Below are 26,809 nucleotides of genomic sequence, written 5' to 3' on the forward strand. Positions count from 1 at the left end.
AACTGAGACCTTAGTCTGATGAAATGTTCAAAACATTTTATTATAAGCTCATTTATTTTAATAATCAAGTTGTGTTTACTGATTACATAAAAAGAGAAATTGAATTCTTTAATTTATTTTAATTCAGCATATCCAATTATATTTTAATATTATTTTGTATTAATATTATATATTGTGGATAAATATTTAACAACTCAACAGAAACATTAAACAAGAAACAACAAAATGCTGAAACAAGTTTAAGGCAAATATTGTATATAAAACTCATTTGCAATATAAAGAAAAATATGATTTGTCCATTGTAATAAAAGTAAAAATGCTAATTCAAATACAAAATTAGTTTGCTTTATTAAATAAGTATTATTATTATTTGATAATTTTTTTTACAATTGTTGAAACTAACATAAACTCATCAAATTTCAGGAAAAATTTTTAAATAGAAAAAAAATCCATTAAGACTCCATTAAATCTATTTATACATTATATATTAAAGTGCTTTTTCCTTTAAAATCTAATATATTACATATATATATATATTTAATCCTTTGTTTCTGTTTCCTAGAACTGATTTGACATAATGTTCCCTTGAAGATTATATTTAGAACTACTTAAATAATTTTTACTCAAATATAATATTGCAACATTTAAAGAAATTGTTACCGAAACTGTCGTTCAATGGCCTAATCCCATTCTAACGCAATAACAAGGCTATTTACTCTCTTTACCAAATATGCCTCAGGTCAATGATACAATTCTAATTTCTGTTTTTTAATATATGAAAATCAATTCTGTTAATATTTTGAAAAATACAAATTTCAAATTTTTGATGTGGCTTGCAAAAACCTTAAACCATTCAAATCAAATCAATCAAATCTTTACTCGTACTAGCAATCACTGTTACAACAGGGTGTTATTATTAGTAACTATACATAAATTAACCAGTGATGGTATTCTCATAAAAATAAACCGAAATATTATTATTTATAACTCATTCTGCTTCTTATCTTGTTGTTAACAGTAACTTTTAGTTATTGATAATTAAGTTAATTCATTTAATTTTCATCATTCAGTTTCCATAAATTTACGAGCAAAGTTATATAAATTATACATTAGCAATATAAAAAAATATATACATAGTATTCTCTACACCTTAAACCATTTGAATTGTCTTGAAAACAATTGTTTAATATGTAAAATATCCAGGTTCTTATCAATAATTTGAATTCAGAGAATAAAAATAACTCACAAGGCAAACGAAACCAATTTCCAGCACTAAACTGTAAGCATGCGACTATCATTTGTTCGCTCTCGTTTGTGTGGTCGTAATAACTGAGAGCAAGAAACAGAGAACGTGAAATGTTGCCACATATTCTTGCTCATGTCTGCATAGTTGCACCCTAAGATAGCAAACATTTTCAAGTGTTAAACAAACATCTTCAGTCAAACAATGGCCAAAACTGTCGAACGTCTTACAATTTAGTGCCAGAAATTGGTTTCATTTGCCTCGTTCATTAAGTATATGTAGTTTTGAGTTGTCGATTAAAAACAATTCATTAGATTTAATATAAATAATAACAAATCTTAAGTTTAACTGCTTGAACACAACTAAAATTTCATTTTACAATTGAAAACATGTAATATTACTGGAATAAATACATATAAGTAAACAAGTGCACGTGGATAATTTATGTACAATTTTCCAAAATAAAAAGCTAAAAACTCAACTTATAAACATTTTAATTAAAGAAAAAAACTTTAACAAAAATAACAAAAAAAAAGGAAAAAAATTTTAAATAAACGTACTAAAAAAATAACAATAATAAAAAATCATAATCGTACCTCGTAACATTTTGCAACTTTAATAAAACTTGTCAATCCAAAATCCGGCATACCGGCCTAAAAACAAATCAAAATAACAAAGAAAATATGCAACTAAGATAAAACATATAACTGAAAATTAATAAAACAATGCTTGACGCTCTGCTTTATACAAAATTAACAAAAGTTCGTGTACTATAACAAACAATCAAACTCACTCTATCTTCCAGTGAACTAACTTCGCCTTTCACTTCGGCCATATTTTGATCGGCGAAATGACGTCACATCAAACAAGACTAATGGATATATAGTATTATTATACAATATTACATAATGTTAATAATTAATATTTTTAATCACTGTTAATTTTATAATTAATTAATATGTTTTTGTAATTATTATTAATAGATATAATATTTTAAAAGGAAAAAAAACATTTATTTGCTAATTGTTAAAAAAAAATTTGTTTAGATGGCAACTTATTTTATGATTAGTTTGCCAACGCGCGTGTAATTATATCCAATTTTCGGGATTTTCGGGAATTTCAGAAATTTTAATTAACATTAAAGTTTTAATATCTCGATACTTTGGCATCCTAGTAAAGTTAAATTCGTTTCTTACAATCTACAGTCATTCGCGCCCTGTTACAATGTATGTGATCCAAAACGCATCTAATCAAAAATTATTTCTTTATGGACTCACATATATTGTAATATTTATAATACATTAAGGAGCAATAATTCTTAATTAGGTGTGTTTATTAATTTATCAAATATTGCGGGTCGCACACTTCGTCAATAAATGAAAGGCATGAAACGGCACAGTTGAAACTGGGAAACTAAGAAGCCATAAGAGAAATCTGCCAAAGAGGGTGCTGCCGAGATGACTTTCTATGGGAAATTTCATATATTTAGGTGTTAGACACGTGAAGAAAATCCAGAAAAACACGCAAACCCGCGACCAATTATGTGTTTAGTGTTTTCATTCACTTGACCACTGATGGGACACAAGTGGAAGTCAAACAATTTAAGGAATAGATAAAATATGTCATTCATAAATGATTTCCTACAGAAGAAGGTAGCGGAGTAGATATGGGTGTTTTCGAGTAATTTTCCTCGCTCACATTGGTGACAATGGCTAAAATGGTACAATGGCCGGATGGCCAAGCGGTTAAAATTTAAAATAAAGACATTGTTTATTCGAGATGTAAATAGTATTTATAAAAATGTAATGCATATCCATATTTATGGTTACTTATAAACACCATATAATAATTTGAGACGTTTATAATAAGTACGAGGAAGTTTAATCGCACTCTGTCATTGATAATCCAGCCAATCCGTGCCCAAAATTTAATAATAATGATAAAAAATTTCACGTTAATTAATTAAATTTAACTATTTTATTTCATTATACATTATTTTATAAAATAATTATAATATATTAATATTTATTATTTTGAATATTTTTCTAGTGACAGTTAACGGAACTAAACGGCATCCGTCTCAAAAGAAGAAGCGGGAAAATGGCGGGTGAGTTACAATGAAACATGGAAGTTAATATTTGGGAATATTTAGAAAGCTTTTAATATATATATATACGTTTATATTTTGATACGTTACTTGTTTTTTTAAAAGTTACGTTATAAAATAATTATTTATAAGCTTAATAACGATCAAAATAATTTCATAAGTGACAATTGAAAAGTGGGACGAATTTAGTCTTTACTGCGTAGGTTTAGGCTTTTCTGAAAAATTTTATGAAATAATTACTGTTTACATCCATAACATAAAACTAGGGTATCAGAAGCATATGTGAGGATTATAAGAATAGGTTAATGTTACTAAGAAGAATACTTAAAACACATGCCTAATTTTAATTATCCAGCCCTTCAATACAGAATTATTAATCCAGAAAGCTTTGTTAATCAATTATAGCAAATACTAAAACTGTTTTGTTAAATTTGAAATTTAAATACCCCTACAAGGAAAGGTCACAATGTTAAAATTTAATATTGATATTACATTCTTAACAACTAAATAATTAATACACATGCTACATTTTCAAAATATAGCATGTATGTAAATATAATTATCTGAATGTTTAATATGCAGAATCTGTTCATTGCAATTCGTGGATATTAGGTAAGATGTGTACTCTGAATGAGGAGTTTTCCACTCCGGAATTGTAGACTCCTGTATGAGCAAAAAAGTCATAGGAATCGTAACTGTGTGCGCGATCCTTCGTGAGATATTTGCCTCCGAAGATCGGTTTTTTGTGCTCCATGTTGGTCGAGCCTCGCTATCACTTGTCTTAACTGACACACTGTGTGTAGTCATGTGCTTTGGTCCTCACTATAGCTCACACCTCAGTATACGTGTTGGAGCAAGAACTCCATCTCCCGTAAAACTGTATAATATCAAGTACTTTATGAACTTTCAAGTGGGCTACTCAAAGCTGGTATAGTCGTCGTTAAATGCGATAATATTAGCAGAGTGCATGACGTGACTGCTGATTTTGGGGGCTGTATCTCGGTCACATGTAAAAGTATGGTTTCTTTGACTTTTTTGTTCCTATGAGTATGGTCTACAGCTCTGGTAAGGTCCAACCATCTCATTCAATTGTGTAATTGTATTGGATATTGTTATTGGAATTAACATATAAACTGAACACGCTTATAAAATTTTGCTTGTTGTATTAAAGCTTGCTTATAGTTATCAGTGTAGTGGAGTTGGTAAACAAAAAGTCAGAGTCCAATGTGTGACTCTGACCTTACTCTTTTTTAAAATGTCACATTATGGTTCCTTTTATAAGAAAGATACTACTGTATACCTGAATATTTTTATCTGAAATTTCTATATAAAAAGTACTAAAACTGATGGTGAGAATCAAAAAAATGGATGTAATGAATTTAACTTGGAAAAACTTTCAAGTACTTAAAGAAACAAACTACAGTGGAACCTCAGTATACGTCTGCTTTAGAGTATGTCCAATTCAGAATACATCCTGTTTGGATGAAACAAATTTTGCTCAGTATATGACTTAATTCAATTATACGTGCCATCTATGAACAAGTAGCACTATCGGTGTACTAGACCAGACTAGACATTTGTGGTCCCATGGTCTATAACTTTAAATTTCTTCTGATTTTAATTTGTAAGTAAAATTTTATTATTTTTATTAATCATGAATTGCAAAAAGGCAAATGAAAAGCAACAGAAAACTAAAAAAATGACTAGAATCACAATGGAACTGAAAAAAGAGATTGTTGAGAAATATGAAGGTGGCATGGGTGTTTGAGATTTAACTGTTGCATACTGTATTCCGAGAACAACGATATTGACAATCGTGAAAAATAAAGACATTAAATCTGCTAACGTTGTGAAAGGGGTTTAATCCATTTCTAAGCAGATTATTAGTATTAAGGAGAGTTTGATTTGATTTGATTTTGATTTAATGATTAAAATAATATAATACAATATACTGTAATAACTTTAAAAATCTATAATAATATTTATTCTTTTATTAATATGCTCAAACAGTGTTTAAATTATTTTACAACCCCATTAATATATCATATCAAGAGGGTTTTTTTTACATGAGAACGGATTAATTATTTTTACATTACTTCTTATGGGAAAGGTTGGTTTGGTATATGTCCTATTCGGTATAAATCCAAACATCAGGAACAGATTAAGGTCGTATACCGAGGTTTCACTGTACTGTACATCTTAAAAGCCAAAAGAATTTCATTTTTATTAGTTAATTATGAAAAACTGATTTAAATTTATTTTTAAGAAAAAAATTGTATACAATAAAATGCAAAAAAATAATGATTTGATGACTGACGTAATAAATTTGTCCTTAAAATAGTTTTTCCTGCTCTTGCTACTACAAGAATAGTTGATTTCCTACTGATGCTTACACAAATATGTAATAAAGATATTTTCTTTCTTACTGAATTACTGGAATAAATCACAAACAAGAAAGAACCTTTAAAATTCAGTAACAAAATATATAGTAGAATTTTAAAAAATGAAATTTGGAAAAAAAAATCAGTTATCTTGAACTAATAGGTGCAGTCATGTCCCAAGAACTTAAACCAGTGAATAACAAGCTGAAACAATTGTATTAATTACATTTTGCAGTTTTCTCTTCCTTTTTTAGTTCATTTCAGTTAGATTCTGATCTTGGTTTTACTTTTTTCATTGTTTTTCTATTGACTGTTTTAAAACCAAATTGTTATTGAAGCTATAATAAATAGTCATAAATAATTTGAAACAAATAGAAGGGCAGTGAAAAAATTAATTAGTCAAAGTAATAAAAAAAAAAATTGGTATCCAAAGTAAAACATCAGAATTTGATTTTGATTTAATGATTTAAATAATATAATACAATATAATGTATTAACTTTAAATATAATTAATAAATTTATACACGTATGTTTTTTTGTATAATTTTAAATGTAAAGATGTAAAAAAAAAATTGCCAAGTAAAAGTTATGGTTTTATACAAAAGTATGTTCATCGAATTAATTGGGACGATGTTCGCCGTTATCAACAGCTAACAGAAAACTTTTTGACTCAATATCGTGATCGCCTAAACTGGGATCTTGTTTCTCAACATCAAAGGCTAAGTCAAAACTTCATATTAACTTTTAAACATTTACTCAATATGAAACTTGTTTGTAAATGCCAACAATTGCATGAAGAGATTATTAGAGAACTTGGAAATGATGTGGATTGGGATATTATTTCAAAATATCGAGTTTTATCCAAAAAATTTATGGAAGATTTCAAGCATAAACTTGAAAAAATAGCACCTTTAATCATCCAGCACAAATATTTAACAAAATAATGTTAAATATTTGTGCTGGATGATTAAAGGTGCTATTTTTTCATATTAATTATAATTTCCAGTATAATTTAAAGTTGATTTCTAAGCAACTTGGTTGCTTAGAAACCAACTTTAAATTATAAACAAAGAAACCTAAACTTAATTGGTGTACCATCATTGCTAATCAGAAACAATTATCAACCAAATTTGTACAAAATAATTATCATTTTACCCTTATCTATGTTTTAGCAAAAATATGTGAAAAGCTATGATTTTTTAATCTCTTTTTCTAAATAACTTAAACATAATATTAATTAGATATGTGAAAGTTCGAACCCACCGGAACTTCGAAAGTTCGAACCCACCGGAATTAAGCCAGTAATGATACATCCTTTTCCGCGCGTGTAGAAGGAAAAGGGATATGAGTCAAAGGGGAAAAAAAATGAATCAGAAGGAACAACCGACGAAAGGTGCGGATTGGTGAAGCTGAACAACGTGACCACCTCAATAAAAGGGCGACGAGAGCGGAAAAAGGGGGTCGGTTACATAGAGTCCGTCCGATTGACCCCAGGTCGGTTACATAGTGTCAATTAGACAGAGCGTGAGCGTCCCGAGTCCCGACGGAACCCGCCCGAACGAAAGGCATACCTTGCCGATGATACCTTGACCTAGAGGAAGGACCGACCCGGATCACGAGGTATGACCCCATTTCCTGTGAACTCTCCCTCCGCGAATCCGAACTCAGGCAACAGACGCTCGCCGTTTTTGTAATTGTCATGTTAGCTTTAATAAATCGTTGTTGTTGTTATTATCCGTTGTAGTGTCCTTTATTCGAATATTATCATCCGCCGCTCTACTGTCGACCCCATTCACTTCCTCCACTCGCATAAAAACGCGTAACGCGTAACTCATCCGAATCGCCATCTTGACGTGGGCAGGTCTCACGGACCTGTTAGCCAACAAAAAGGAGGAACGATACTTTGGCCGCCTCCCGGCACCCACAGATACATAATCTTGATTTTTTAATATAATTAATAAATTTATACACTTATGTTTTTTGTATAATTTCAAATTAATAAACTGTAAAAGTTATTCCTGAATCAACTTCATCCAAAGAACAAAGCTCTAATATAAATATGTCTCACTAACCTTATATAGCTTTGCAGATAAAAATTTTTATTTGCAAAGCTATATAAGATTAGTGAGACGTAGTTATTCTTGAAAACAGCGTCGATAAAAAAAAAGCTAAATTGGACCAATAGTCTAGCTTTGCTTGTTGTTTACAATTAAAATATATTAACACAGTCGTGCTATGTTAGTCATCATGTTAAATTAATCGTAGATTGACTATGTATTCTGCTTTTTATTCAAATAAAATTTTTAATACTTTTTATATATTATCATTTTATAATTATTAGACGAAATGAAATTAAACATTGTAATCCTTGTTTTGATGTAAATGTTCTTTTTTCTTTATTCAAATAAAAGAGAGAGAGAGTATCATTGTTGTCGTTTATTTAAACAAAACATACACCATGTATATATAGCGTAAAAGAATAGATAAAACGTAAAATAATGAGTAGCTTGTTCTGATTCGCAACAGATAAGTCTATAGGTATGAACTACTCATTATTTTTTTTAATATCTAAATAATAATAATAATTTCTTCAACAGATGGCACTGATCAGAAAAATAATCTCTTATATATTAAAATATAAAAGTTACATAAATATTAGTTTTTTAAAATATATATATATATATATATATAAATTTAAATAACCGATGCAAAATTTTCTAAGTCCATATCCCAGAAACTTGGTCATGTCTTTCCATCAAAGGAAAGACATTGAGCAGGGCAAAAATGTGTTGGTTTCTGGGATATTTTCTATTCCAGAATCTCTCACATACCCCAAAACCAAACCCGTTTTTGATGCCCCTTCAGATATACTTTTCCACATGGTTTGAGCAAGTTTCTGGGATACGGACTTAGAAAATTTTTGCATCAGTTATTTAAATTTATATATATATATTTTTTTAAAACTAATATTTATATAACTTTTATATTTTAATACATTGTAACAGACTGGAATAAAAGTTATAAACTGTTAAACTTTTACAAAATTATCCCAGAGGCTGTCAATCCTATACTACTATTGATCAATCACCATACTTTCTCTTTGTTATAAATAACAGCTAGGAAAGTAATTACCTTTAGCTTTTGTTTACTTATTTTTTTTACCTTGGTAACAATTGTATTTATTATATCAATAATTTTTATATTACCATAAAAAAAAGATATTAAATTTATATTGAATATATGTTTAATAATATAAATATTTTATATTTTTAGCTGAAGGAATGTCACTCTCTAAAGGAGCTCTTGATGCTTATGTATGCTCAGCAAACTCTGCAATAGAAATAAAATTAAGTAGGTTTAATATAATAATTTATTTATATTATTCATAATTAAAGAAAAGATATAATTTTTATTTATGTTTTTAATTTTCTAATGAAAAAATAATAATTATTATTACAAATAAAATGCCAATATTTTAAGTAAAAAGTAATTAAATTTATTTAGTTTTGTAATGACTGTGCATAAAATATTTATTTCTCATATTTTGCAAAAAGAAGAAAAAGAAATAATTATAAATGCATTTCATATCTATTATTAAAGTACACTCTATTGTAAAAAATGTGCATTACCATAAAAGATTGAGCTACAGACATGAAACTCAACATGATATGCATATTGTTTGAGATATGCAAAAAAAAATGTTTTATTAAAAAAGGTGACATTTTAGTAAGTGGTAAATTCTACCTGGTAGCTATACAAGCTGATATTCAGTTCACTGTAAAGCCAGTTAAGTTGCTATGTCCCTCTGTGAAAAATTCTGTCACAAATTTTGCAACTAGTCCACTAATTCAGTGGTATTCTGAGAAGGCTGCAATTTCTGTCCCAGGCATATTCTATTGGTTATAGGTCTGGGGAGCTGGATGGTAATGGGAAGGCACTATTAAAAAAGTCTTGCAGTATATAGTTGAGTGCTGTCTTGTTGGTAAACCACAGCTGGGTGGCTTGACAGCATAGGCAGAACAAGTGGCTGCAGAATATCATTAGTGTACATGTGTGCCATCAGATTGCCATGCTGTCCCAAGAGATGGCTCTCCACACTGTCACATCACATGTGATGACTGTGTACCACTCAACAACAAATGCAGCATTGGAACATTGCCCAGTCCTCCTGGCAGTCATCAGCACAGAAAGAGTTGGAATTTGTCACTAAAGATAACATGCCTTCAATCAGACACTGTTCAGGATAATTGAACTTGGCACCAATGCAGATGGTTCTGCCTATGTTTGGAGGTCAGTGGTAGGTATTGTAATGGATGTTGACACCTAATCCCAGCTTTTGCCAATTGTTTCCGAATGGAATCCCTTCAATGGCTGATAGTGATGCCATTGGTGTGGATGTGGCTCTTCTCCTGATTGCATGATGTTCTCAAATGACAGTTGTCTGTCTGGGTCATCCTAAGTCTCTGCAATGATTACATGAGCCTACTCTGTTACTAACACTGCACAATTACTATATTGCTCCAACTAAGATGGAAGCTGATACATTTGATGAAGCAATCAATTTCTCTTAGGCCTATGATAAAAACCTCTCTCTAGATCAGACAATTGTTTGTAATGCTGTCATGTGCATCTCAAAATCATTTTTGTCACAACTTGCAGTATCAGAAGAATGCCAATGGGACGCCCACACTTAGACAACGTATGTGAATAAGTTATAAGAACATTAGAACAATTTGTTCTCTTGCAGTACTTACAGAAAAAATAATTGTTTATACATGCTACATCAATGATATCCTTATTCTGTAGTACAAAAAACCAGAAATCAATCAATTTCAGAGAGAGATAAATAACAACTAGTATGGTCTCAGATTATGACTGGAACAAGAAAAGGATAGAGATGCATTGTTACTAAAACATATCAAAAATCAAATACTATCCATTCTTTCACCAGCACATTTGGTGGATCCATTCTGATTTAAACTGTCTACATTCATGACAGAGAGACTTTCATTCACATAAGGGGAAAATTAATAATTAAAAGGAAAGAAATAAAAAAAAAAGAGAATGATATCATTATATCATTCTTTTTTTTTATAGAAAAGAAAATGAGATATCAATAAATAATTAACTTATAACTACTATTTATCAGTTATTTACCATCATTACCCCTGCACCTAGAAGAGTTGTTTACCAATTAGTCTTTTTTTATAATTGCCAGCATATATTATAAAGATTTTAACAGTATTTGACACACAAACGAAATTTACACTGTAACATTTTAATTATTATTTAAAAGCTACTGAAATATTATCTATATTATGGTATTAGTGATTACAGTTGATACAAATTAATTACTTTTTATTTTGAAAAAAACAATGTGTCAGGAATATATACTTGGTAGTAAGTCAGAAATATAAGTTGTTAGGAAACTTTAATTTAAAATTTTTTAAATATTTGCAAAGTGAAAAACTCAAAATCTACTGAATAGTCAAAGAAATTAACATCTAATATCCTAAAAAAAGAAAACAGGTTGGAGTTGGAACCAATGTTTTAAAGAATACTTGGCTCCAGTTTCAGTAAAAACCAGAAGTTCTGATTAGTTCCAGTCTTAAACTCTGAATAGTAGTGTATAATAATCAGATTTAAAATAATATGGATTGTACAGAAAATGAGTGGGAGAGAACTAAATGCAATATACAGTATACAGAGGTCATGCTCCGTAATGCCAAAATTGCCACTTGATGATATTTTTATTAAAATGAAAGTGATGATAAAAACTCTAGTCCAGGGGTGGGCAAGCAAGAGTTCAGTGGGACCCAAAATGTAGGTTTTGCAAAATGCGTGGGAGCCGCAGTTCTGTACTGTCATGGCAGATAGTATGGTAAGACACGTGATTTTATTATATAATATAAATATAATATAAAACAAATATTGAATTTTTTTAATAAACATATTTTCACAAAATTATAAAAATAAAATTGTAAAAATAATAATAAAAAACAGAAATTAACACTTTCGGCAAGAACCGCACGTAACTCAAAAAGAGTTGCATTTGCCTATGTCTGCTCTAGTCTGTTTGTTTTGACAGTCACCTTGAAATCGAATCACACTTCAGGAATAAAAAGCAGAATGTCGAGCTTCCCTACAATGGGAGTACCGTGCACCACACACCTAGTCGTCAGGCAGAAAGTTTGGAGAGAAAAGTAGGAAGTGACATTGAGAACTGAAGGCAGTTTTGTGCAATACTGCCCAGTGTTTCCAAATTGGAGAATTTTTTATCAACTGACAGAAAATTTGGGGAATTACTGAAAAAAAATCTTTTGGGATTTTTTTTCAGTAGATGAAAACAAAAATTTTGACATGAAATAACCTGTGAAATACTGTTTAAACATTGTGATCAAATGTGTTATTTGGAATTATTAATTAAAAAATTATTCAAAAATGATTCCTGTTGCTGACAGTTTATGGCTATGTGCTCATCAAGTTTCATTCAAACCGGAGATCCGGATGTCTTGCCTTCTCCTTATAAATGATAGCATAACATGTTACTTTTGTTTCCAGATGCCAAATTGATAAGGCTACCAGTACCAGCATTAATTAATAAGTAAAACTAGTGGCAATAAATAATTTGAACTGACAAAAAAGATTTAAAACTGGAGAAATGGTTTTGCAATGTTTTAAAATTTTCCAGTGTGACCCCTGAGTATATATGTGTATCTTTGGTGGTTTCAAGAAAAATTGTGATGTTAATGTACATCTGTATGTGTGTGTGTGTGTGTCTGTTAGGATAGGATGTTGGTTGTGTGATCTTAGAAAAAGAAAAAGAAAAAAAAACAAATTTTAAGTTGCTGATTTTTAAATGGATGCTTTGAATGAAGAATGAGAGATACATTTGATTCAAAAATTTTCAGAAAAATTAATTCAAAACATTATCAAATGGAGAGCAGAATCCATGTTTAGTTCAAAGAATTTTTTGAGGAGAAAAGGTTCTAGAAGTAGAATGGGAAGATAGAAGAGTTATCTGAGAACTTATGTTATCAACAGAACAGTAGCAGAGTCATATCTCCTCTTTCATTTTTGGTGAGACTTATCCTGGCACTCCTCCTCTGTCAGAAATTAAGGGAACTTTCCTTAAAGAGCTGGAAGTAAATATTATATGCCATATTAATTATTCTTCTTTGGACATACATGTTTTATATCTTTCATTCAGCTTGTTAGTGTGTTAATTAAACATTAAATGTATTTAATATGTGAGTTGTCTTGTTTGAAATTACTGTATCAACTTTGTCATCATCACGAGGATGGAAGATTTTAACCTCGTGCAAAGGATTTTTCATGTTTTTAAAGATGCTCTTGATAAGTATAGACAAAGTAAAACTGCTTGATGAGTTGATAATTGCAAGTTAAAATTTGCTTTGTTCTCCCCAAAAAATTTTGGGGAGAACAAAGCTGCCAATGCCTGGTGGTCAATTAAATACTGCTGGATGGACCCAACCCCTCTCATATAAATAATCTTTTTCTGTTTTGAACAAGGATGTTGACAACAGCTTTGACATCCTAGTTTGAAATTAGCGGTCCTGTTATTTTGGCCATTTTCTTGTTTTTCAAAAAAATTAAGCAAATTATCTGATTTGACTTTTTTCTTTATACTGTTTATTTAAGGATTTTTATTAATTTTTAATAAATAAATTGTTTTCATGTGCCTATGTGAATATGTTTGTTTAAACATATTTATCTACTGTAGATTTATGAAAATATTTTTAAAAGATGTGTTACATAGATCACATAAATGTGTTAAAATAATTTGGTATATATTCACATAGGGGTGTTAACTGATCTGCTTGAAAGAACTGTGTTTAAATATTGAGATTGAACTACAGTATACTTGATATTTGTAGAATATGAAAAAGTCACACCTTGTATATGTGTACAAAAATTATGTATCAGCAAAAAAGACTTAGGGAAACACTGGGCAGATAATCTACATCATTACATAATTTGCACCTGCTTTCAAATTGACTTTTAAACACAGTTAATTCATAGATTATTTGCATGAAATATATATTATAGACCAGATAGTATTATAGCTTTTTTTTTAAAAAAACAATTGATATAAAATTTACTATAAAGAAAAAAGAATTGTTATATTTCTAATTTTTAAAATTAGGAAAAGATATTTGCCACCATCATTAGTTTATTTGATATTTATCAAAATTAGTGTTACAATGAATATTTGGCATTATTTGATGTTCAGGTATATTCAGCCATAAAATAAGTGTTTGGTATTTGGATAAATAATGTCATTTTAGTTCAGGGAAAGAAAGAAAGAGAGAAAGAAGGGGAGAAAGATAAAATATAAAATAGAATGAAAATAACAAATAAAACTTTAATAAATTTACTTGAGTAATTATTATTTATTAATTAATTAATAATCGTACTGTATGTTCTACTTCTAAAAAATGACAGACCTTGATAGCAAGATTTAATCTTTTCATTACATAATAATAATTTTCTAGAAGTAAAAATGTATATAATCTTTGATTGAATAGAAGATGCTGTCCTTAGAGTAAGATGAGATTTAGATTAAGTCTTATTCTAAGACTTAATCTAAACCTTCTGTTTCAGGCAGTTCCAAATAAATGAACTAGTGTTTGGTTTTGGTAGTCAGAAAGGCAAGAATTTTCAGTATTTGGCAACAGAAACATCCTATCAATTATTTGGTGTTTATTATTTGACCAAAAACTCCTACTTGGTCCATCCCTAATTAAAATACTAAATATGAAAACCAGTCTTGAAAGCTAGTCATGAATAGTGCTGTGCCAATAACCTATATATCAAACTGAAATGGATACTGACACGTTTATATCGATATCACTATTCTAAAATCTAAAATATTGATATTCAGCATTTATTTATAACAGGGATGGTAAGCCTTTTAGACTCCACATGCCATGTAGTAGGCATAATTATTTTTCAAATAATTTATTCATGCCAAAGTTTTAGACTTAGAACAACTATTTTTAAAGAAATGAAGTGGTGTGCTTTAATTAGCATAAATTTAAAAAAACTGATTGAGAAAGAATGATGATATATTGAGCTGAAGATAAAACCATAATAAAAAATTTAAAATAATTTTTTCATTTATGCAATAAAAATAAAATCACATGTTATGTTATATGCCAGATATTTTTTTTAATTTTCCACTTCGATATGCATACCATAAGTTTGTCATTCCTGATACATGATATTTAATGTTTGATATTTCTATATATAATAATCAATATTTTGATCTTCCTTATTTGATACATCAGCATTTGATATTGACTTTTATTCTAAATTGTACATAGGTAGATCCAAAAAAAGGTTACAAGCAGCAGCATTTGAAAAGTAATTAATGTGGAGGGAATATTTTTTCCCCAGAGTGGAGACATGTGGTACTAGTTGTTTTAGAGAGGTTGTATGGGTAGGTAGTGTAAGTTCGCTGATGCGTTGGAGTGATTGAAATGACAAGATGTTTAGAAAAGTGGTCTCACTCGGAGGTGCGAGCTGTGATTAATTTTTTATGGGCATCTGACGCAAACACCCTGGCATGTTGAGTGATGGTGTCATCCTCCTGCATGACAATGCCAGGCCCCATACTGCTTGCAAAACTCAAGAATTGCTGCAAAAGTTCAAGTGGGAAGTCTGGAGCCACTTCCATACAACCCAGATTTGGCACCCAGTGACTATTTCCTTTTTCCAAAAATGTAAGAACACTTATCTGGAACATGGTTCTCTTCAGTGATCTGAAAACGGCTGCCGAGAACTGGCTCGATGGGCAGGGTGTGATTTCTACCAAGCTGGGTTATACAAGTTGGTCCTGCATTCGAATAAATGACTAAATAGATTTGGTGATTATGTGGAAAAGTGATTGGCAAGTATGCCTCTTAATTCCTTTCTGTGTTTTCTGTCTATTATTAATAAATAATTTTTTATTACCCTTGTAACCTTTTTTTGGATCCATCCTCGTAAATTAAAAATAATTCAATATTGATATCCAAATTTTGATTTAGCACAGTCCTAGTCCTGAAAGTTACAGTAAAATTATATTTTATTGACTATATGAGAGAGACAATTATGCTTATAATTTTCAGTTTTATGAATTATTAATAGCTCTGTCTTACCATTTTATAAAACAGATCATAGATTTTTTAAAATATTTTTAATTTTAAAATAAATATTGATAAAATTAATTCAGAAATTTTGTTTTGTGTTCATAAAATAGATTTAAAAAATGGAAGTGATAATTTATTTTTAATTTTTTAGTACATACTGAAAAAGACCTTGAAGAACAAGAACCTTTTTATCCAGAATTCACTCATCAGTTCTTTGGAGATAGGTAAAGTTAATGTATAATTATTATTTTTGAAAATAATGTAAAATAAACAAATTATAGTTTTATGTTTTGTCTGTATTGATTTATTTTGAATTATATTTTAACAAGTTGTAAGGCCCGATGCAGGCATCGAAGCATACTAAATTACAAATAAAAATAATAATATACTGAGTATTATACTGTAAAAATATAAAATAAATATAAAATAATTTATATTGTCAATTTAAATTACAGTCAAACCTGTTTTTATGCGGGGGATAGGGACCACATAAAAGAAAATGCATTAAAAAAAATCGCGCGAAACTTCACCAGTGGCTATAAAAAATAGTTTTCGCAACACAATTAAAAAAATATTTTTTTTATGTGGTGAATAGGGATCGCATAAAAAAAAGTCTCACGTAGAAAATAACTCGAAATCCTACGAAATAACTAGGAATTGCTTTTTTAACTCCTTGGGCCTTTTTCTGCAACACCTAATGGGGAAAAAATCCTCTAAGAATTTTAATTTTTATATTAATTAATTATTTCCATTTAAATACGAATCTAACATTAAAAAGTTAAAAATAATCGTTAAATAATGATTTTATTTGATAAATATAGCTGCAGGAAGTGTTATTTCATTTAACAAGGCCTGAAATTTCACACCTGCAGTCTAAAGCTGGAGGGGAGCTAACTTACCGCATCTGTTCAAATATAACATAATATTTATGGTTTTTATGCTATTAAAATAAGAGGGGACCGAAATAAACGTATGAGAAAAAAATTTTTCTGAATAAAAAATGAAAAAACCTGCTGATGTCATAGAAAACAACCAATAGAGTTTTTAAAAATTTTACAGGAGTCAATTATGTTCCAATTTGATTGAAATTTTCATATACCGCACAAAAAAAATCGCACAAAACAAATCACACAAATAAAAATCGCACAGAAAAAGACCGCACAAAAACAGGTTTGACTGTAATTTAAATAATAGCTAGGGGGTGCCCCTAGTGGCCATTTTTGGCATACCAAGACAGAAAGAAAGAAAGAGACTGCCCATTTTTTCAGCTTTTTATAGTAGATTTTTCATATACAGGCGCACTCCTACTTATAAACAGGTTAGGTTTTCAAGGTTTTGTCATAATTTGAAAACTAACATAGAAAATACATTTGTATACAGAATAACCATGTATTGTTAATGTTTGATTCTTCAATGTATGTAATAGAATACATTACACTTGTTTACCTGCTTGCAAAACAAAAAAAGCATTTGAAACGCCTGCTTAGTAGTGGGTGTTTCAAATGCTATTTTTTGTTTTTTTACCTAATGCACTCAGTTTTATAATGTCAAGTTTAGTTTCCATGGTAATAGAGCTACACTTTTTGCATTTATCTCCACTGTTTGATTCACTATTATATTTTTGATGTATTTTTGAAGCACTAATTATAAAAGTTTTTAAAAATTGTAAACAATAGCAAAAAATGCTGTTACTCCAATTTTACAAACTTTGACACCACCTCATGAGCAGCGATGGAATGTCAGAATTTGCATGAAAATGAAAAATGATATGCAATAGAAATAAATCCACATAAATTATTTATTACTGGCTAAAAATTGACTTTGACAGCTCCACGTGATCGACAAGAACTTCAGAATGTGTGCAAAATTTAAAGTTTAGGCATATGGTCAAATTGTTCATAAGTTAAACATAAGTAGAGATGCTCCTGTATTATAAATATAGGTTAATGTTACCCTAGGTCACAAAATGGTGGCGGCTGGATTTTTTCTCTACGTTGGAGACTGCAACGGGGAAAAAATTTTTCCCTCGATTCAAGACGGCCACGTGACTGGCCGCCATCTTGAATAGCTCGACAATATACGCGGATTTTAACCGAAATGTAACAAATTAAAAAAAGCGAAAAAGTAATTTTTTACTTACTTTCCGATGAACGTTGGCTACTTCTTCCTTTGTTTCTTTCCTGTCCGATCCAAGTTTTTCCCGGTTTCGCTAACCTCCAGATTTTCTTTCGGTGCATTTCTTTTCTTCCCTGTTCTTTTTCCTTCGGCCACTGTTTTATTGGTCGATTGACGTTTTCCTTCTTTTGATGTGGAAGCACTTTCCTGCTTTTTGACATCTTTCCCTTCTTCTTGTTTCTTGTTTCCTTTCTGATTCGTACTCGCCGCGGGCGCCGAAAAAACGGTTTCGGGCTCACGCCAAATCGGCACTTTTCCACTGCCAGGATATATGTTGTGTAAGTGTTGAGCAAAAATTTGAAATCTCTCGCCTGGTTTCCTGGAGGGCCAATTCAAGAATTTCTTATACATAAACAAGTACATGTACGAGTCAGATAGATCACTAGTATAGTGTTTTGGCAGGTGTTTCTTGTTTTTTAAATAGCCCCAGAGGCGTTCGATATTCTGAGTATGATCTCCTGTTTTGGGATCGACGAAATTTTTCGAATGATTTACTGTTCTATGTTCGACTGCTACCCCTTCGATGTCGTCAATATGCATGTATCCTTTCCATTCGTCCGTTATTATAGTGCTGCCTGAATTTACGTATTTATACACGATCCAATTCAAAGTATTTTCTGATCTGTCGTTAACCTGACATACGAAGCAATTCTTGTCTTCCCGGCAGATTCCGCCAACCACCCATTTCGTGCTCTTTAATATACGCCCTCTCTCGTACTTTCTCTTACATATGACAGTCTCGTCAATCTCCACTGTTTTATTTGGCCCTCCGATTTTAAATGATGACATATTACTCATAGCAATAAGCATTACCAACCTTATGTGATTGGACCAATCGACACCCGCCTTTCTAGATATGCCTGCCGCAATCGCAGAGGTCGTCGCAGTACATTCCAGACAAAGATAGTTCCATATAAACGACAGAATGCTACCCCAGGAAATGCGACCAAATTTACTTTTAAATGTATCTTCGAAGGCTGAAGTCGTACGGCACTTCGTGCATCGCAGGAAACAGCTTTCTCTATTACTCCGGTAGTATAATTTGCATAGGGTATCACAATAAATGCAAATGGCCTCGGTCGGCTGTATTCCTAATCTCGCAGCAAATTTAAATGCGCTATCGATAAGAGGAGGTACACCTAACTCCAAAAATTCGCCTTCCATCAATTTGTAAAAATCACGGCAAGTGCATTTCGACCAAAATTCGTCGTTGGAAAGCAAATTGACTAAATCACTCATTTCCGAACAATTTGTAATAAACTAAAAGAGGGGTGGTTGGGATGTAGGTAAAAAAAAAACAAAGCCTTTCCTTAATTTCTAATTACAGGTTTTTCTAACGCTTAGCGAAATATTGCAATAAAAGAAATAGGAATACTTACAAATACAGGAAGTAATAATAACAAATATTAACCGCTAATAGTTAATGCGAAACCGATAAATCGTTATGAAAAGAAATACGACTGTTCAACCGAACTGTAACACAGCAGCAGGCGTTTCCAACTGGTAGGCAATTTGCATAAAATTGAATCGAAATGAACAGAATTCACGTCACAGATCAAGCATTTGCATATTCGTTCGTAAAACCACTACGAATTACCCGCCGATATTACTCTCGCACGACGTCATGAAAAGGCTCCCTCTACCGTCCCAAATTTACACACACGAAAGTCGCCGTTTCGAGGTTACAGGACACTCGCCAACGTCGAACTCAGGTATGAAACCGAACAGGGAACAATTCTCCAAGGCGTCGACGTCGCGACTCTAGGAAAAAAATTTTTCCCCACTGCGGTCGCCAGGATGGGGAAAAAATCCAGCTGCCGCCATTTTGTGACCTAGGGTAACATTAACCTAAATATATATCAGTCAATGTACTAATTAAACTGATTTTATTTCATGTATATAATAGTGATAAGAAATGGAAAAAACATATATGAAAGTGTACACAATATTTTTTAAAAATTCCATTTTTGAGATTATTAATAATGCAATATATTTTTATAAATCAAAATCTGAATAATGCAGGGGCGAATTCTCTGGACTTGCTTAGCATGCGCCACATGCTTAAGAGAAAGTTTTGACTGTCAATATACTTTTTATATGAGAACAAATATGCCAATAATAATTTATTCTAACGTATAAACTCTTTTATCATTTGTGTTTGCTTTTACATTGGCAGCTAGTGGCTAGCCATTTTAAGTCAGTGTGATGCTTGTGGGAACTCGATCGCTTGCTCGTGTGGAGGTTTGCCACAGCAAATAAGTGTGCACGCATGACATCATTTGAAGCATTTAACACAGTCAGATTGTATCAAAAGCTTGCGGTACCCAGTCAGCATATGTGTATTGTGTACAGGGGCGGATCTACATAGAGATTAATAGGGCTTAAGCCCTGGGCCACCATTGTCAAAAGCCTACAAAATTTGAATTATCATAAATTTTTAATACTGTTTCATTATAATATATTTCATGTGTAGATATAATGAGCTTTATAATAGTCCATACTGTTTTATTCACACAAAATAATGTTTCTGCCTATTGTTTAGTGCTAGAGATAGGCCTATTATTCTTCTTATAACTTTCAGCATGTCTAAAAATTTTCATCAGGATTTGTCCCTGGAATAATGTTCTCTATACCAATGTGAGCTATCATTGTTACCAATATTGTAATATTTATGTAGTTTCATTTGCTGTTAACTCTTAGCTAAAGTTATAAGCAATCAAATTTTTAATATCTAAAAGTTGTATTTAGGAATTTTTGTTTCTTTACTGGAAGTAAACTAAGAAAAGTATTTATTGTGATATATTTTTATTATAATTTGAATTTTAAAAATCCAAACTACATCTGTGATTGATTTTCAGTTAAACATTTATCCCAAAATATATATTGAAGATGATATATAATTATTACATTATATACTATATCTATTAATATTAAGCTTGAGTAATGTATTTCAGACCAGTGGCGTAGCATAGTGGGGGCAGCAGGGGCGGCCCGCCCCGGGCGGCACTTTTTAGGGGCGGCAATATTTCACAATAAATAATAATAATATCTTGTAAAAATTTGAACCATTTCATTTCATATTTTTGTCGCACCTACGATTTGGACTGATTGAAATGAGCACGGGATTTTTCATTACTTATACCTAAATAAGGGGGGTGGCGATATTTTCCTCCGCCCCAAGCAGCTGACACCCACGCTACGCCACTGATTTCAGAGCAATGCTTAAATTGATTGATATGGTGGACAGTAATTTTCTTAATTTTCTTGGGACCTCTGCCTTATTTTTCCCATATTGTGGTATTTATTTGAATGCCAGTGCCTGCATAATGATAATCTTGTAGTTAGATGTGTATATATTGTGATGCAACATAATTATCTCTACTATATATTTTTAATATGAAATATGTTAATCTGCAGCTTACAGACTTCACTATTCAGTACTGTCTTAAGAGTATATGATGGCTAACAGTATTATCATGTAATAAACAGTTTGGTTGCTCTTATGCAATGTTTCCAACCAAGCATAACAAATATTGCATATGATAATGATTGTTAATGAGTTTATGTCAAAATTCTTTACAAGATTTTACACAGAAGCTTTAAACAAGTATGAACGAAGAAAGAAAAAAATTTATTTAAACTTGAAAAACAAAACAGAATTCTCCTGTTTTGTTTCTCTGGTTTCTTAAATATACTTTATTTGAAAGAATTTTTATGAAATTTGATTTTTTTTATAAATTAAGTATTCTTTAATTGGAGATGTTTGTTGAAAAATCCTATCATTAAAGAATATAACAGCATTAACATCAAATAGAATTTAGAAGTATCATGCTAAACTACATATTAATACAGTAAAAATGCTTATATAACGAACCATCACCAAACTAAGACTTGTATATTTTATCAAAACATCTATTACTATACAGTAGAATCACATTAGAATGGATTTTTATAAGTGACCCAGAGTCTCCAAGTCCAGATGTCAAATTAATGTATTTTTACCTCATTTTAAACAGATCTATTATTGTGAATATAAGGTGATTCTACTGTATATGGAAATACTAGCTGTTACCCACAACTTTGCCTGTGCAGATTTTGCAAGAAAACACTTTATATTCAGTATTTCAACAACCATAGTAATTGTTATATAACACCTACCATTGAGAATGATGAGAATTGCTGAGAATCAAATGAACTGTTTTCAATTTGATCAATTTTCTGGAACGTTTACAATCGTTCTATAACCGAACCAATATGCAATACAATAACAAATTCAAATTTAAAACGGTTCGAACATTTGGTTAAAAAATCGAAATATATAAAAATTTTTATAACGTCTGAAATGTTATCAGTACTTAGGTGTATTAAAATACACCTAACACCTAAGTACTCAATGAAGACTAAATGTAGTTGAAAACAAAAAATTGCATCTAAAATAGTACAGTAGAAGCCATTCTTCAGGTTAAGCCTTAATGCTCTCCCTCTCCCCTGCGGAGGAATTTCGAAAAATCCCTTCTTAGTGTGCATTTTCACGACATACCCTAACTGTGTACCAAATTCTACCTATTTAGGTTCAGTGGTTTGCTCTTGGCAATGATGAATCAGTCAGTCAGGACAAGAAATTTTATATATTTAGATTGACTTTTCCATTACTGTATATTGATATTGTGGAGAAAAGTCAATTACATAATGGACAAAATTTCAATTGTAAAGTATATAAGCCAGATTTTTATTAAATCTATAAAAACAATACTTTTATTCAATGTTTTTTAAAAATATTTTTAAGAATTGTACTAAGAAAAGCCTGTTGCAGTTTTTTCTTTCTAAATGTCTGAAAATGTCTACTTACTCCAAGATATATCTTTACCATCTTCAGCTGGAGATTTTCTATCTTCAATCTGATGAATTATATCTATTTTTTGTGTTAAATCTGAAGCTTTTCATTTTCCATTATTATGCATAGCTTTGCTTTATACAAATCTAAGTCACATCACTCAGAGAAAATGAAATGAAAACTGAACAGCAAGTAGTCAATCTGAAAATAAAACAAAAACTAAAAATAATGTGAAACTTTATGCCAAAAAAAAAGGATTAATTTTATATTATTTTTGTATTTATCTTTTGCAAATAAAGTAAATAGAACAATGATTATGATGAAATAAATAAAATAATGACTGCAACAAAATAAAACAACAACTAAAAACTTCATAATAAAGAAAAGACACTGGTCTACAGGAGCTGAAAAATAGTCCATAGTAACAGTAGCCTATTAACAGTGAATGAATTTTTCTGTACTTTTGGTCAGATCAACATCAGCCACCTGTTATATTGGGGTCCATAATATCAAACTTTTAATATATTACAAATTATTAAAATCATAATAAATTTTTTTGGTGCTTTCTCCTACCGTAATTTTGTATTATTATTATAATAATAACAATAATAATAACAACAATAACTCTCCCATGGTCACCACCTGGTCGTGGTGGGAGAGCCCAGTAATTTTACTGATCCATAGGGCAATACAGGCTGGAGCATAAGCTCCTGGTAGGGACACCCATGCCAGTAAGGTCTATGGGGAGAAATGAAGCTAAGAGTGACCACACCCACATTCTGTGGAGATATTTATTATGGTGATAACTAGATCAAAGTGTGATACCGGCTCGGACGTCGCCCGGGTTAACAAGGTCCGCGTTCGTGGGTTAGGCAGAGGCTCGCGTTCGAAAAATAGGCCACAGTCTCCCCTGGTTACCGGTGGCGAAAGCAGCACTGGCCCAAGCATGGCTACTGCAATGCCCTCAACAGATGTGAGGAACCAACCCAGCCTTGGTGTTTCTGTGGCAATGCATCCACAGACCACAAAGGCTGGAAAACCACGCCAACGGATGAAATGGACAGTAGAAATGAACGAGTTTATCATCCGTACTTATTACACAATCACAAAACTTGAAACAAACATGACAGCATACAGACAACAACTACACCATAGATTCACACAACAGTATTCTCACCTCACTGTCACCGAACAAAGGGTTGTTGATCAAAAAAGAACAATTATACACAACAACCTTATTCCACAAACAACACTTGAACTTATCAAACAACAGGTTGCTGATCAAATACATCAACAGACAGAAACATCTAACATTAATGAAGATCACGTAACCTCTCAGGATAATCCAGTAACAAGCATTGATAATAACACACACATAACAATTACCACTAATGATACTACAGACACTTCCTCATCCATCACTGATAACATAGACATGGATTTAGTTAATACGCTCTCACTTATATTTCAGGAAACACTCACTAAATATACAGGCACAGATCCCACACAAAGACCACGAATACCAAAAATCAAAACGTCGAAGGAAGTAGGAAAAACACTAAATTGTGTAAACACTCACTTAATACCACACTACATTCATTCAATTTCTACACTCGCAGACATTCATATATTAGTTTATGCTGGGGCAGTCACAGTAGTGACACACCATGGACTGAAAGTACAATCACAGACAAATACACAGAAAACTCAATTCTATCACAAGCCTGCCTGGCAGAGAAGAATAGAAACACAAATAAATGACATTAGACAGCAATTAGGCAGGCTGACACAATACACTAAAAACAACATTACACCCAAATTAAGGAAACAGCTCAAAAACATTTTCAAGAAAATAAAAACACACACAAAACATGAACATCACAACACACACATTACAGAATACATTGATACACTAAAACAAAAACTTGCTGCCAAAGCACGTAGACTCAAACGATACAGAACATGTACACTACGAAAACAACAAAATAAATTATTTAAAAACAATGAAAAACTCTTTTACAGACAAATTAATAACAAAGCAAACACTGATACACAGCACAGTTGCACACCAACAAAAGAAAAACTCACAACATATTGGTCTTCTCTTTGGTCCAATGCTGTCACGCACAATGCTGATGCAGGCTGGATCGAAGAGGAGAACAGAAACTTGCACAACATACCAACTATGCCCTGTGCTGAAATAAACATACGTGATTTCCAATACACTGTTAACAGAGCACACAACTGGAAGACACCTGGTGTAGACAACATTCACAATTTCTGGTACAAAAAGTTTACATCACTGCACCAGGAACTAGCTAAACACCTAACACACATCATCATCAATCCACAAGACATGCCAAATTTTCTTACTCAGGGCATCACCTACATGAAACCTAAAAACAACAATACCACAGACCCCACACAATACAGACCAATTACATGTCTTCCAACACTCTACAAATTATTGACATCCTGTATCACAAACAAAATATACAAACATGTTGAAGAACACGACATTCTAATGGAACAACAAAAAGGTTACCGTAGAAATCACAGGGGATGCAAAGAACAGTTACTCATAGATTCAGTCATTCTACGGCAAGCACACAAACAACACAGAAACATACACATGGCATATATAGACTACAGAAAAGCTTTCGACAGTGTTCCACACAGTTGGCTGCTACATATTCTACACATGTACAAAATACATCCATCACTCATTGCATTCTTTCAAAACACTATGCAGCACTGGAGAACAACAGTACATCTCAGGGTTAGTAACACTTCCATACAAACAAACCAAATTTTTATTAGGCTAGGAATTTTTCAAGGAGATTCCTTGAGTCCTCTCTGGTTCTGCTTAGCCCTGAACCCATTATCCAACATGTTAAACAACACGCAATATGGTTACAATATCAGACATGAAAAAAACAACACAGTTTACACTGTCACATCTCATGTACATGGATGACATAAAACTTTATGCATCCACACAAAAACAACTTCATCAACTCCTACAAATCACACATTCATACACCAAGGACATACAAATGGAATTTGGCCTAGATAAATGCAAAACAGTTCACATAGAAAAAGGAATCCTGAAGAAAGAAGATTTTGCACTTGGAAATGGAGACGTTATTGAATCCATGGAAGAGGGCGAGTTCTATAAGTATTTAGGATTCCAACAGGCCAAACTAACAGAACATACACAAATAAAGCAAAGATTAATTAAAGAATACCGAAGTAGGTTAAATGCTATTTTCAGAACACAGTTAAATGCAAAACACACAGTTAAAGCAATAAACACATATGTCATCCCAGTACTCACATATTCTTTTGGAGTTATACATTGGACTCACACAGATCTTGAGCAACTCCAAAGGAAAACAAGAACAACACTTACTAAGCATAAACAACATCATCCTAAATCCGCCACAGAAAGATTAACCCTTCCACGTAAAGATGGCGGACGTGGCCTGATTGACATAGTTAACCTTCACTACAAACAAATACAGTCACTGCGAGAGTTTTTCTACAAAAAACAAGAAACATCACAATTACATAAAGCAGTAACTCTAGCAGACTCGAATAACACACCATTAAACTTACACTCACATCATATGGACACAACACAACATATAAAAAGCATAGACACCATTAAGCAATCGTGGGCTCGAAAGGCACTCCATGGCAGGCATCCTTACGATCTGGCCCAGGATTTTGTTGACAAAACTGCGTCAAACAGCTGGTTAGCTCGGGGATGCCTCTTTGGGGAGACGGAAAGATTCACGATTGCTATACAGGATCAGGTCATAAATACTAAAAACTACAGCAAACACATACTCAAAGATGCAACACTCACAAATGACACATGCAGAAAATGTCACATCATGCCAGAAACTATAC

The 26,809-nt window shown here is 31.6% G+C and overlaps 2 protein-coding genes across 4 annotated transcripts in view; one reads left to right on the top strand and one right to left on the bottom strand.

Moving 5' to 3' along the window:
- The window catches only part of LOC136985186 (calcium-binding mitochondrial carrier protein Aralar1-like), a 56,659-nt gene extending 54,566 nt beyond the window's left edge, over positions 1-2,093 (bottom strand). The window contains exons 1-2 of one of the 3 annotated variants that reach the window (XM_067282400.1): positions 2,037-2,093; positions 1,840-1,896 (exon numbers count right to left, since the gene is read on the bottom strand). In XM_067282400.1, the coding sequence (XP_067138501.1) occupies positions 1,840-1,896; positions 2,037-2,078 (99 nt within the window). In that variant the 5' untranslated portion in view covers positions 2,079-2,093. Of the gene's footprint in view, positions 1-1,839; positions 1,909-2,036 lie in introns of all 3 variants that reach the window. The other 2 variants (XM_067282401.1, XM_067282402.1) reach the window with 2 other exon arrangements.
- Positions 2,094-3,308: 1,215 nt separating this feature from the next.
- Hat1 (histone acetyltransferase 1) overlaps positions 3,309-26,809 on the top strand; it is a 41,384-nt gene continuing 17,883 nt past the window's right edge. The window contains exons 1-3 of the mRNA XM_067282420.1: positions 3,309-3,350; positions 9,005-9,082; positions 16,037-16,109. Coding sequence (XP_067138521.1) covers positions 3,344-3,350; positions 9,005-9,082; positions 16,037-16,109 — 158 coding nt within the window. The 5' untranslated portion in view covers positions 3,309-3,343. The remainder of the gene's footprint in view (positions 3,351-9,004; positions 9,083-16,036; positions 16,110-26,809) is intronic.

Source organism: Centruroides vittatus, unplaced genomic scaffold (genome assembly GCF_030686945.1).
Source record: "Centruroides vittatus isolate TY-2023 unplaced genomic scaffold, ASM3068694v2 contig_955, whole genome shotgun sequence".
NCBI lineage: Eukaryota > Metazoa > Arthropoda > Arachnida > Scorpiones > Buthidae > Centruroides > Centruroides vittatus.